This window comes from Wyeomyia smithii, chromosome 3, assembly GCF_029784165.1.
Source record: "Wyeomyia smithii strain HCP4-BCI-WySm-NY-G18 chromosome 3, ASM2978416v1, whole genome shotgun sequence".
NCBI lineage: Eukaryota > Metazoa > Arthropoda > Insecta > Diptera > Culicidae > Wyeomyia > Wyeomyia smithii.
This window is the reverse complement of record NC_073696.1, coordinates 179,816,295-179,830,830: the sequence shown is the minus strand read 5'-3', so window position 1 is coordinate 179,830,830 and position 14,536 is coordinate 179,816,295. Positions and strand designations below refer to the sequence as shown.

Below are 14,536 nucleotides of genomic sequence, written 5' to 3'. Positions count from 1 at the left end.
AGATCAAACAGCCCAGTAAAAACATACAAATCTTCAAGTTTGTGCCAGCAGGGAAAAACGGTTGCCCCGGGCAGGAAGAAAAATCATGAGAGCGCAATTACTTTTGCTGAGATCCAGTTTTTTCCTCTTTCTCTCTAACATTCTTCGTTTTTTCTTTACTATTTTGTTCTGTTTTCTTCTTTCTATGGCGTTGCTTTTACGGAATTCACTAGAGGCGAAAGTTTATGTTTTTCATAAGGGTAGTTTTCTTCTTACGGTCTTCACTAGCTAAAATTTATGGTTGCATGTTTATTTCCACTACCGGGTGGCCACAGTAACCTCTTAGTCGTGGGCCGAACGGTGCGCCCTGCGTGTTAACAAAAAACATACATATATGAAAATGTTTAACACTCAACAGCAGAGGAAACGAATGGTAGAAGGCGCAATGTCCAAAATGGTCAATGGAGGTATATTTTTTCGCTTGCAAACTTCCGACGAATAAATGTGCGAAATTTATCACGGAAATGGTGTTTTTGGTAGATGCTTCGGAAGTCCTAATCAGAGGTGTGAAATTCCATCACAACAGCGATAGATTGCAGTTTTTCTCTAGGGGCCATGATTTAGTGAAATCTTTATTCGGAAACTAAATCTGAGTCAAAATTTTACAGCTTCATCGACAGTTGGCTCATAATTTAATTCAATGGATAGTTCAATCTATTGTTAACGATTGTAATTGGATATTAAGTTGAGCACCATTTGCAAAACCGCTAATCGCTAATTAGCGACGCCGATTTTCAATTTCTTAATGATTAGAGAAACTGGCATTCAAAATGCCAACTCACTAACATAGTAGGAACAGGGATGGCAAAAAATTTTTTTTTACAAGAATAGTGGATTACGGATGGTGTGAATTCTTTTTAAACTAATGATTTTTTTTAGGGAAAAAGGGCTTCAGATTGAGGGCATGGGTTTTATTATTTCTTCGCGCTGATTTCCTCAGTACCCCCGATAATATTCCTTTTGACAAAATAAGTCCCATGTATAATAGCGCCCTCTTCAGGTAATTGTAAATGGTGATACTAACACGAGGAACAAGGTTCAGGGTGACTAGACTACTTCCTCTCGACAAATGAAGTGCCTCTTATAATAAAGCTGGCTGGATGAAGATTTGTGAAGTCTGTTTAGGGAACATCCATAAATGACGTAGCTTTTATAGGGTTTTTTGACTCCCCCCTTCCCCATCGTAGCATTTCGTCACAAAGTCAAGACCCCCTCTAGATAATTACGTAGCTCATGATATTTTTTTGCCTGTTTTTATTATCAAAAACACATGAATAAACAAGAAAATAATTAAAATAACCCTAAACATACATAACAGTGATAAAATAAAACAATTAGAAAAAAAGGACTTTTTTTCTTAGTTTCATATTTGCTACGTAGCTTGGCTTGACCCCCTACCCTCCCTCTCGTCACATTTCGTCACAAAACTGCAAACCCCTTCCTCCCCCATCAAATGCTACGTCATTTATGAATGTTCTCTTAGAGAATTGTAATTGATGAATATTGAACATATAACGCTTGCTGAACGAAAATTCAGCTGAATACACATTGTATGTTTCAGATGTGGTTTTAAATAAACTTTTTATTCGTAACCAGAAAAAGAAAGAAGCTGCTGAACGTAATCGGAAATAATCGGCAAGAAGTACCAAAAAGACGGAGTAACGAGATGCGGTGATTTACAGTTGAATAAAAACAAAATCAACTTTAAACGGCTACACGCGATAGTACAGATTTTTCCAATTATACGCGTTTGCTAGGGTGCGTAAGTCACTTATCTCTGTTGGCAAGAGGGAAGAAGGCTCGGTATAGTAGCAGTAAGCTTGGAATAATATAAATAATATAAAATAAAGTGCGGAGTTCCAAAAACGTAATAGATTAATGTTTCTGGTCGCAGTGATTAGTCCATTCCAAAAAAAAGAGAAAGCTTTCTTCGATAGAATCGGTTAAGCAACTCTCCTCCACTCATACTAAAACCTGTATCAAAACAAGCAATCGGGTACAATGAAGGATATATTTATTTTCACAAGTTTTTCATGTTCTATTACTTGACAATGAATTGAGAATGCTTCGAAATTGCTCTATCACAGTGATTTTAGCTGGTGGTTCACAAACCTTTTGTATGGTCAACAAAATAATGATCAATTTTGGTGAAAGTATTTAAAATTAAAAATAAACATAAAATTTAACACCTTCAAGGTTTTTGTGATGCACTTTATTGTTCCCCAGGACTTTTACCGTCACCATCAGTCGAATGAAGAAGTTTCAACAATCAACATTGCGCTTTGAGAAGAGATCTGGCACCTCTGACTTGTGGAACCTAGTTGCCAAATTGACAGTTTTTTTCATCGCTTATCTCTCTCTCTCTCTCTGAGTATCTCTAGGCATATATATATATATATATATATATATATATATATATATATATATATATATATATATATATATATATATATATATATATATATTTATATATATATATATATATATATATATATATATATATATATATATATATATATATATATATATATATATATATATATAGATATATATATATATATATATATATATATATATATATATATATATATATATATATATATATATATATATATATATATATATATATATATATATATATATATATATATATATATATATATATATATATATATATATATATGTATAATATAAATTAAGGAGAGAGACAGAAATGTGCGTACCTCCATAACTTTGTAATGGATTTTCTGATTTGAATGCAATTTTTTTTGTTTTGTTTGTCTTTATACAAAAAAGTTTGTACAAAGAAAAAACCTGGAAAATATTGAAGAAAAAACATTGAGGAGAAAAATAGTGTTTCTACAGAAAGCATTCGTAAGGAGAGAAAGCCATACATCGCGCATTGTCAGAAGGCTTTGACAAATTTTCAGTTGTTTGTTTATCAGTTGAAAGCTTCTGCTTATAATTTAATAAAACGTTATTAATAGGTTGTTGGACGGTGAAAAATAATTACGAGGTTCGTTTATCAATTAAAAGTCCATTTTTTAATTTATTGTGAAAATTTCGGTGAGAAAGGTGAAGGGAGAGTTTGATTGGCTCAGGTAAGTAATGACCGGTGCTGATTTCTTCTGATTATCTGACTACTCCAAGGTATTTGATTTATTCAGCTCACCAGCTACAATATTTGAAAAGCAGTATGCCGCCAATCAGAAGACCAAACATTGGTTCACGCAGCCGTAGTGCACGAAAAATAGCAATTCTCTGTGCAACTAGAAGCTTTGAGCAAAACACTGCAGCAAATGACCAGCTTCGGGAACGGATGACGAGAATTCGTGCACGACGAACTCAGGTGGAAGCAGAAGCACAGGTGAATGCTGGACCGCAGGACGAACACAATTTGATATCTAACGCCAATCGCCGAAGAACAAAAAGCGCTTTGAACATCCAATTGCATCGCGCTGCGTTCCAATATGACTGCACAACAGACTACAGCAAACTGCCATGCGTTACTATTGGACCCATGGATTTGGCATGCCAACATTGCAATGCTCTGAAATTTCACTCGGAAACAGCAGGATTCTGTTGTGCAGGTGGCAAAGTGAAGTTGCCACCACTGGCTCAACCACCAGAACCATTGCTATCATTGTTGACTCAAGACTCGCTGGAAGCAAAACATTTTTTAACGAATGTTCATAAGTATAATAGCTGCTTTCAAATGACGTCTTTCGGAGCGAATATCGTTGAAGAAAGTGGATTCAACCCAACGTTTAAGGTATATTTTCATTGAAATAATCTATCTTTGAACAGTGGACAGTTAAAATATAATATATAACAGAAACGTTGTTAGTTGGTTAACGTTTTAACGGAATTATGAATTCCTCTGTACTAGGATTATCTCACCCATTTTCATATTAATCAAAAACCGTTTCAGATTCAAGGTCAAATTCACCATAGAACAGGATCGTTATTGCCACCGATAAATGAAGATCATAAATTCCTTCAAATATATTTCGTTGGAAATTATGAAACAGAAATTGATAAGCGTTGTGCCATCAACCGTGCTATGAAGCGTCACATCATTGAAGAACTACAAGAACTTCTCCACGAACATAACGCTTTGATTCGGCTATTTAAAACGGCCTTGCAGGTTATGCCTTCTGATGATCATAGAATTGTCATCAGAGCAGATAAACGTCCAACTGAAAGTCATGAACGGCAATTTAATGCACCTACTATGGATGAAATAGCTGTTGTGATTTCTGGGGAAAACGCAGAATCCCGTGATATCGTTCTAAAACGCACTGATGGCCAATTGCAACGTGTCTATGAAACCCATCGTTCGTACGACTCATTGCAATATCCACTTATGTTCTGCTATGGAGAGGATGGATATCATTTCCAAATAAGAATGATTAATCCATCGACAGGTGAGTACCTGTTTAAATCATGTTTAATGAGTTTGAGTACAATACTAATGTATTTTGTTAAAGGCGAAGAATCAAACAAGAAGGTCAGTTCAATGAATTTCTACTCATACCGATTGATGATAAGGAAGGATAGTGATAATCATTTACTGCGATATCGTCGACTGTTTCAACAGTATGCGGTGGACATGTACGTCAAAATTGAGACTGAGCGCTTGAACTTCATAAAATTCAATCAAGTCAAACTGCGGTCCGAGGTGTACGTTCATTTGCGAGATGCAATAAGTTCAGATGGGAATGTCCACGATATTTGTCGATTGACAATTCTTCCATCCACTTATGTCGGAAGTCCACGATATATGCAAGAACATTCCCAAGATGCCATGACGTATGTGAGACATTACGGCCGCCCAGACCTTTTCATAACGTTTACATGTAACCCGAAATGGACGGAAATATCTCAGTTCTTACTACCCGGCCAGACATCGAGCGATAGGCATGATATTACCGCACGGGTATTCCGGCAGAAGCAAAAATGTCTCATGGATTTCATTGTTAAGCAGAGGGTGTTTGGCGAAGTGAGATGCTGGATGTACTCCATCGAATGGCAGAAACGAGGTCTTCCGCATTCACATACGCTTATATGGTTGGTATATTATTATTTTTATTTACTATTTGTGACATTTCACCTACTAACAGGTTAGTTGACAAAATACGTCCCGAACATATCGATAACATAATACATGCGGAAATCCCGGACGCAAATATAGATGCAGGACTATTTGAAATTGTTAAATCACATATGGTCCATGGACCTTGCGGTCAACACAATCCAAGATCACCGTGTATGGTTGGTGATAAATGCACGAAACGATATCCCCGTCCATTGCTCGCCGAAACTATTTCCGGAAATGATGGATACCCCCTGTACCGGCGGCGTTCCCCCCGAGGACAATGGCCAGTCGTTTATAATGAACCTAGAAGGAAGTAACGTTGTTGTTGACAACAGCTGGATTGTTCCATATTCACCGCTACTCTCCAAAACCTTCAAAACTCACTGCAATGTTGTATTATGCAACTCGATCAAATCAATCAAGTATGTTTGTAAATATGTGAACAAGGGCAGCGACATGGCCGTTTTTGGAATTGCTGCTCCAGATGCGAACGACGAAGTGACACGATATCAATTGGGCCGTTATGTGAGTTGCAATGAAGCAATTTGGAGGATTTTTTCATTTCCGATTCATGAACGCTACCCTACTGTCGTCCACTTGGCTGTCCATTTAGAAAACGGACAACGTGTCTATTTAACGGAAGCAAACGCAGCTCAAAGGGCCGAACGTGCCCCGCACACAACATTGACAAGTTTTTTCACTATCGGCCAGAGCGATCCATTTGCCCGAGCACTCCTATACTCCGAAATCCCGCGGTATTATACATGGAATGCGTCATCAAAAATGTTCCAGAGGAGAAAGCAAGGGCAAGAAGTTCCCGGATACGACAATGTTTTTTCCACCGACGCACTTGGACGAATCTATACTGTGCGTCCGAAAAACGATGCGTGTTTTTATCTTCGTCTGCTGTTGGTCAATGTTCGTGGACCGACATCATTTGAATCACTTCGGACCGTGGATGGTGAACTATGTGGGACATATCGAGAAGCCTGTAGCCGGTTAAAGTTGATTGAAAACGACACTCATTGGGATTCAACACTTGCTGATGCCATTGTTTCAGCACCTGCGAATCAAATTCGCACACTATTCGCAATAATCATCTCGACATGTTTTCCTTCAAATCCAGTCGAATTGTGGAGCAAATATAAGGATTATATGGCTGACGATATTTTGCATCGAGTTCGTACAACCACTTTAAATTACCAACTTGAAATGGACGATGGGATACACAACGAGGCGTTGCTCTTGATTGAAGACATGTGTTTGCTCATGAGCGGCAGTTCGTTGGACAAACTAGGCATGGTAGTACCGAATCGTGCAATGCACGATGCATTGAACCGAGAGTTAGAACGTGAACGAGAATACGATCGAGACGCATTGAACCAGGCAGTTAGAACAGAAATTCCGTTATTGACTAACCAGCAAAAGGAAGTATACGACACATTGCTGAAAGCGGTTGACGAGGGAAACGGAGGCATTTACTTCATCGACGCGCCTGGCGGAACTGGCAAGACGTTTCTGATTTCATTGTTGTTGGATTCAGTAAGATCGAGATCGGAAGTTGCAGTGGCTGTTGCATCCTCAGGGATTGCAGCAACATTGTTAGAAGGTGGTCGTACAGCTCATTCCGCGTTCAAGCTGCCATCGAATCTCCAACTGACTGACGAACCGACATGCAATATTTCGAAAAATTCAGTCATGGCAAAAGTGTTGCAGAATTGTAAAATTATCATCTGGGACGAATGCACAATGGCAAACAAACGAGCATTGGAGGCACTAGATAGAACAATGAGAGATCTACGAAGCAACGCAAGACACTTTGGAGGGGCACTTATTGTGTTGGCAGGTGATTTTTCTTTTATTTCATTAATCAAGTAGGTATAGAACTAATATTCAGAAACATAACTTCTAGGCGATTTTCGACAAACGCTTCCCGTTATTCCGCGATCAACGGCAGCAGATGCAATCAACGCTTGCCTTAAACTCTCTCATTTGTGGCGTTTTGTGAAGAAGCTGAAATTGACAACCAACATGCGAGTACTGATGCAAAATGATTCGTCCGCAGATGTGTTCTCAAATCCATTGTTAGCCATTGGTAATGGGGAAATACCAATCGATGTTTGCAACGGATTGATTACACTGCCGCCGAATTTCTGCCATTACACAATAACGAAAGAGGAACTGATTAATAATGTATTCCCAAATATCGTACACAATTATACAAATTACGATTGGTTGAGTGCACGTGCTATTTTGGCAGCAAAAAATAAAGATGTCGATGAGTTGAACTTCGCAATTCAAAATGCAATTCCTGGACATTTGTGTCAATTCAAGTCAGTAGATTGTGTGACTAATCCTGAAGAAGTGAACAATTATCCAACGGAGTTCCTAAATTCATTGGATTTGCCAGGATTTCCACCGCACAATTTGCAACTAAAGATTGGATCAGTCATCATCATGCTCAGGAACCTCAACCAACCTAAGTTATGCAATGGGACAAGATTAGTAGTCAAGCAACTCAAAAACAATATAATTCAAGGAACAATACTCAAAGGGAAATTCCAGGGCGAAGAAGTGCTTATACCCAGAATTCCTTTAATTACTACCGATTTACCATTTGAGTTCAAACGCATTCAATTTCCCGTACGCCTTGCATTCGCTATGACTATAAACAAATCTCAAGGTCAATTTTTGGAGGTATGCGGAGTGAATCTTGAGTTTCCATGCTTTTCACATGGTCAATTGTATGTGGCATGCTCGCGTGTTGGTAAGCCATCGTCTTTGTTTATTTATGCACCAGACAACAAAACGAAAAACGTAGTTTACCACAAAGCATTGAATTGACTTTTAATGTGATTACTTAACCCATTTCGCTATTGATGTATATAATGAAGTTAATGTAATGTAAATAAGTTAAATAGGGTAAATAATGTAGTTATTGTAAATAATGTAAATAGTTTAAACAATGTAAATAATATAGTAAATGTAAATGATGTAAATAATGTAGATAGTGTAAAAAATGAAACTAATGTTAATAATGCTCAAAATGTATATGATGTAAAAAATAATGATGATGTAGAATGTGATTATATTAAAACAACATTTTATTCAATAACAAATAAAAACTAGGATGCAATCATAAGAAACCAAAATAGACGGAATGACTCATTTGAATGAGCATCATGTCCCATTTTGCGGCATTTGAGTAGTTAGAAATATTAACGATATGTTGAGGAAGGGGTATTTTTATTTTTTCTGTCCTGATTTTTGGTGTTAATACTTGAATTAATACTTTTCATGTAGATTATATGTAAATAAGTTACTCAATTAGTCATTCAACATTCAGCAATTTGAAGGAAATTCGCCACAAAATGTGAATCTATCTAATAAAGTATTCTGTCATATGGAAGTGGTAACACCGTTGATAAAATGTCCTTCAGCAAGTCGTGTTGAAAAATTGCGAATAAATTAACAATGCAACAATAGAAACACAAACTGTGATTAATGGATTGCTTACCCTATATTTAAAATTAAAACCATTTATTGTCGAAATGAAATTTGCCGGGTCAGCTAGTATATATATATATATATATATATATATATATATATATATATATATATATATATATATATATATATATATATATATATATATATATATATATATATATATATATATATATATATACATATATATATATATATATAAATATATATATATATTTATATATATATATATATATATATATATATATATATATATATATATATATATATATATATATATATATATATATATATATATATATTTATATATATATATATATATGTTTGTTTGTATGTATCACCAATCACGTTTTAAGTTATGCACTAATTGAACTACCTATTTGGCGTTGCTCCGGATAAAACATTGAATCATTCTTTACATTCCATCCCGAGCAGAAAAGCATAACAAAAAAAATTACAAAATTCTTGCAACACGAGATACAAATAACATAATTTGATACGATTTTGTATTTTTTCATATGCTTTTGAAAACAAAATTGAATCTGAATGTGTTATAAAAACAAATCCTAAAATGAAGTTGTTCTGAAACGAATCTAACAATTTTTTCGTCTCTATCGAAACCTGTTGTTTCTGGTATTATACTGTTGTTTTTGTTATTGTACTGTCCTATATGCTATTTAATTTTGTTAAAAAGGTGATAAGTTAGTAACAAAGTTTGATATGGGTTTGATATTAGGGTAAATGACCCAATAGTGGAGGAGCTAAGCACGAGTTATGCATGTTTAGCCTTGTTTTGGCTAAGAAAAACGAATCTAGCTGGTCAATTTCACTATTTTCTGTTGAAATGGGTTCTATTTGATAATTTTGCACCTTAAAATTGTTTTTGAACCCGCTTTGAGGATTTAAATTAACTAAAATATGTTGCACGCTTTTGTTCCAATAGTTGCGGTAGAGTTCCTATAGTTGTGAATGGGTGTTCCTGTAGTTGCGGTATATAAAACATTCGTGTTTGTGTGGTTAAATGAAGGTATTTGCCTCGCTTGAAGTGGTTTTTGATTGTTTTACTATTTATCATATTGTTCTTAATAGGTTGACAAGTCGGTTTGCAAGTAAATACAAAAATGCACGAAGTTAACTAAGAGACGTATATTGCGCCAATTTGGTCAGATGTTGGCAAAATTCAGTGATGGTATGTAGGTTTTATTAAAATAAAACAAATTTTGCATACTTTTTATAAAATGTCTATAGACTAACATTTGAAAAGGGCTGAAATTGGCTGAAGAGAAAGACCAATGGCGCTCATTTTGAATTATTCAGAAGAATTTTTTTTCACAAATGGTGACTTCTCAACACTGGAAGTTAGAGTCTATTACCTCTGCTTCGTACCATGTTTGCGCTTACATTTTTGACGTTAGTGTTTACTAAAAGAGCGATTGAAGCTGTGAAAGGCTCGTTAAAAGAATTACAAGACCAAAAGCAGTGGGTAAGCATCGATTAAGAGGTCATAAATGCATAATACAGCATTTTAGGGGTGAGAGCGATAGCTTTGGTGGCCGATCATGTATGAAGTATCGGTAAATACACGGTGGCAGGGGAAGGTGGGGTTCGAAAATTGAATAGTAATAAGTTACATCATTTAGGTATGTCCCCTAGTACCTGCTTGTCCCTAACATACACAAGTAGTCCCACATACATATGTTCTGATAAACGTAAATCAGAATTGCGAAACATACCGCAACTATAAGAGCATAGTGTATCCTGTGATCCAATAGTGGAGGAAGTAATTTATAAATAATATGATCATCTATTAACGAACTTCACCTGTGCAACAGTTTCCATAATAAACTGTTATCTGGGAAAATAATTATATGAGTAATAATCGTACTAAAACCACACACATATCTTAAAACAATCGTGGACAAAATAAGAAAATGGGTAGTGAGTGGTGCCTTCCGGGTAAGTTTCTGAAAAATACAGTATTCTTCAGTAATTTGGATATTTTCAGTATAGATTGTTATAGTAACATATGAACTTATGTTTAATCTATTATTTCTTCAACATGTAGCATAAGCAATTCGGTTCTAATTAGTTTAAACGATGAATTTAAAAGCGATGCCGCAACTTTTGGTGCTACCACAACTATTGGATCATCTACCCTAGTAGAATATTTTTTGTTATGAGTTCTGTTATTTTAACATCTAACGGGATCAAATTTAAAACACAACCTGAGAGGTTTTTCGAATAACAAATTACTTAAAATTATTTAGAAAACCCGTTATAGAAAAATATATGTAATTTTCATTATTTATAAGGATGTTGTATAATTATATTATCGCAACATTCATTCTTGCTGACGAGCAAAAAAAAAAATTACGAACTGTTTGCCAACTCTGCTGTCATCTTAAATTGGAGTTAATAAAGTCTGAGCGGAGTACCAATTAAAGATTCGACTTGAAAGTAAAATGTCGGAAAAGCGGTTGCCGAAAGAATATATTTTATGTTTGTCCTGAAAGAAAGTATTTGTATAGTTTATTGTGTGCTGATTCTAAAACGTTTCTGTATAATGTAAAGGTTAAATTTGAAGAGGCACATTATCACTAGGCACAAGGAAAATGCTAGTAGTACTAAACTGATTGAATGACGATAATGAAACTGCCTCTACATTCCTTTCCGGAGACGTTCATTCGATAACGAGAAGTCGAGGGATTACGGTTCCTCTTGAGTGATATGAATGTTTACATAACAAACGCAGTTCAATGGTTGGCCTAGTGCAACGTTCCACTGCAGTTCCTCTCCAACGGATGTGTCAGTAATATATTGCATCTCATTGAAGATAGGGACAAAATATTGCGATACGCCAACGGAATTAAAAGTAAAGCCGTGGAATGTGTATCATCTCATCTTCGCGGAAAGTTAATTAGCTTCAAGGTAAGAAATCTACGTCCAGATCCTTTGTCAAGGAAAAATCGTCATCAATACCCTTGCTACGCTAGAAAGCACTGAACGGAATACTTCAGAGAGTATTTTAGAAGAAATTATAAGCATTCTGAACAGATTTTAAATTTCGATTAAGGAAATTTGTACAATCACGACGGATAATGATTTAAATTTCTTTACTTCAGGACTGCTTCAGAACAATCGAATTAAAGACACTTTTAATAATGACACCGATCAAAAAACCGATGATGAAGATCAAGAGTTGGGTCTGCAAGATTCAGGATGCATAGATTATGTTGAGAACTATTAAACAAAAAGGCAAATATTTCGGTAGAAATAACATAAAGTACAACTTTTTTTTGTGATGATCTTGAAATCGAAGATCTTGATGCGGGAGATGAAGACGAGTTTGAGCGATGCAAGATGGTCCGCCAGTAGTAAACACTTATTTAACCAGCGTTAAATGCACAGTGCGCAGATCATTTGCGCGTTAACCATATTTCGGCGGTGGAGGAAATGCTTCGCCAACCTGAGCGTTTGTTCACCAGGATGGTGCGGCTCAAAACAGCCTCTTATCTCCGTGTTAGGAGCGGCTGATCAACGTTCTGGTGTCAGCGTGGGACTTTAAACAGAGCTGACGTCCCGTAAAACACTAAACTTTGCAAATATCGAAGAAATAAATACAGTCCGGAACAATCGGCACAGATCTAGGTGAAAAAACAGGAACTATGATTGGAAACTCGGAACATGAAACTGCAAATCGTTATGCTTTCACGGCTGCGACAGGATCATATATGATGAACTCGCAACTTCGAAATCGTAGCACTGCAGGAACTTTGCTGGTCGGGATAGAAGGTATGGAAGAGCGGGCAATGGGAGGCTACCTTTTATCAGATCTGTGGCACCACCAACGAGCTTGGGACTGGCTTTATAGCAGCTAATCAGTGCGAGGATGTGTAAGTTAAGAATTAGGGGCCGGTTCTTCAACTACAACGTCATCTATGTGCACTGCCCACACGAAGGAAGACCCGACGACGAGGAAGAAGCGTTCTATGCGCAGCTGGAGCAGGTGTCTGATAGCTGCCCGCAACCGGGACGTTAAGATCGTCGTCGGTGTTCATATCACAATCAGACAGGATGGGAGGCAATGTTTAGACCGGTGATCGGACCGAATAGCCTGCACGCCGCATCAAATAATAACGTCCAAGGATGTGTGAACTTTGCAGCCTCCCGCGGTATGGTAGTCAGAAGTATTTTCTTCCCCTGCAAAGACATCCACACAGCCACCTGGAGATCATCTGACTTTCAAGTGGAGAACCAAATCGACCACGCTCTAATCAACGGTAAATTTTTCTCGGACCATTACCTCGTTGCAGTATGCATGCGCTTAAAACTTTCGACGGTGCGAAACACGTGTCAAAGTCACCCACCGCGACCAAACATCGGGCAACTACGGTACGCCGAAGTTGCACGGGAGTACGCGCAGCAGCAGGACATTCGATCAGCCATAGGTAGTAGTGCTGTAGCGGTTCTTGGTACAATGGCTCCGAACAGGAGAAACGACTGGTTTGACGACGAGTGCAAAGAATGCAGCACGTGCGAAAATACTGCAACACCGAACGAGGGCGAACCTCGAGCGCTAAATGCCCCTGGCAAAACCCGATCTTACGGAAGAGAAAGCGCCAGCATGAAGATCGAGATCCCAAGGCGATGCAGAAACTGTATCGTGCGAATTACACACGAAAGTCCTACGAGAAGCCTAACAGTTCCCGCAAAGGCTATGTGCCACAAGTCGACATCTGTAGGTACCTGGACGGCAACCTTCTCACGAACAAGTGAGAGATGATTGAAAGGTGGAAGCAGTACTATGACGAGCACCTTACGGCGATGTAGCAGAGGATAACGACAAAGTGGTAGTAGATCTCGGTGTACGCGCAGATGAAGCCCCTGACCTCCAGAAGGTTAAATAGGAGATAGGCCGGCTGAAAACAACAAAGCCGCTGGAGCAGACCTACTCCCCAGCGAGCTGTTGAAACACGGTGGCGAATCACTGGCTGAGATGCAACACTGGGTTATTGCCAAGATTTGGGAGGTGGAGATAGTATCAGAGGAGTGGATAGAGGGTACAGTGCGCCTCATCTACAAAAAGGGTGCAAAGTTGGATTGCTGCAACTACCGTGCAGTCCGTGTATTCTCTCAATTTCTGTGTCGTCGACTATCACCGTTTGCGAGGGAATTTATGGGGCAATAGCAAGCGGGATTTATGGGTGCCCTCGCCACCACTGACCGAATATTCGCGGTACGACAGGTCCTACAAAAATGCCGTGAATACAATGTGCCCACCAGGGTTGATATTTGGTGACACTCTTGAGTGAAAGTGAAAAAAAGCATCCATAAACGTTTTTTTTTACAATTCTTTCAGAATTCTCCCTTCCCGCTTTTTGCATGGAAGTGAACTGTCAAAACACCTCATTATATTTCATGCGATGGAAGCAAGACAACAAAATCAGTTTATCAGTTAACGAAGATTGTCAAGGCATCGGTCAGTGTCAGTGAAAAAGTGTTTCGGTGATTCTTTTTGGTTGAGTGGGCTGTTTGTTTTTCTTTTTCGCTTTGAAGTGAAGATCATTTGGTTGGATTTTTCGTCAAATTTTATTCCGTAACCGTGAACGATGCGCGCGATCTATTTCATTTGAGTATAACAGCACGTTACTAGGACGAAAATCTAGTGTATCTGAAAGAGTGCTGCGATCATTGGAAGTGAAAATTGAAAATGATTGGCTGTAATTTTCGAAGAATTTTGCTGGGGAAAATGACTTTTATCAGCACTGGTGCCCACACATCATTTGTTTGTCGATTGTTGAATCGGCGTACGACTTAATCGATCGAGATCAGCTATGGCAGTTTCTGTACGATTAACGTTTCTCGGATAAACTGACACGGTTGGTCAAGTCG

The 14,536-nt window shown here is 37.6% G+C and overlaps 2 protein-coding genes across 2 annotated transcripts; both read left to right on the top strand.

The window, feature by feature from the left end:
- Positions 1-3,140: 3,140 nt before the first annotated feature.
- LOC129728885 (uncharacterized) lies at positions 3,141-5,171 on the top strand. The gene is made up of 4 exons (XM_055687357.1): positions 3,141-3,811; positions 3,971-4,466; positions 4,530-5,113; positions 5,163-5,171. Exons 1-4 carry the CDS (start codon positions 3,236-3,238, stop codon positions 5,169-5,171), a joined length of 1,665 nt encoding a protein of 554 aa, XP_055543332.1. The 5' UTR covers positions 3,141-3,235.
- A 4-nt stretch (positions 5,172-5,175) lies between these two features.
- Positions 5,176-7,998, top strand: LOC129732177 (uncharacterized). Its single transcript, XM_055692765.1, has 2 exons — positions 5,176-6,983; positions 7,050-7,998. Exons 1-2 carry the CDS (start codon positions 5,234-5,236, stop codon positions 7,979-7,981), a joined length of 2,682 nt encoding a protein of 893 aa, XP_055548740.1. The 5' UTR covers positions 5,176-5,233; the 3' UTR covers positions 7,982-7,998.
- Positions 7,999-14,536: the final 6,538 nt, after the last annotated feature.

What these genes read in the sequence shown, in the direction of transcription:
- LOC129728885 (XM_055687357.1), top strand. Translation starts at nt 3,236, where the DNA reads ATGCCGCCAATCAGAAGACCAAACATTGGTTCACGCAGCCGTAGTGCA. An exon ending in GATTCAACCCAACGTTTAAG is followed by an intron (nt 3,812 to 3,970) that starts GTATATTTTCAT and finishes AAACCGTTTCAG; the next exon opens with ATTCAAGGTCAAATTCACCA. An exon ending in AATGATTAATCCATCGACAG is followed by an intron (nt 4,467 to 4,529) that starts GTGAGTACCTGT and finishes ATTTTGTTAAAG; the next exon opens with GCGAAGAATCAAACAAGAAG.
- LOC129732177 (XM_055692765.1), top strand. Translation starts at nt 5,234, where the DNA reads ATGCAGGACTATTTGAAATTGTTAAATCACATATGGTCCATGGACCTT. An exon ending in GGCACTTATTGTGTTGGCAG is followed by an intron (nt 6,984 to 7,049) that starts GTGATTTTTCTT and finishes CATAACTTCTAG; the next exon opens with GCGATTTTCGACAAACGCTT.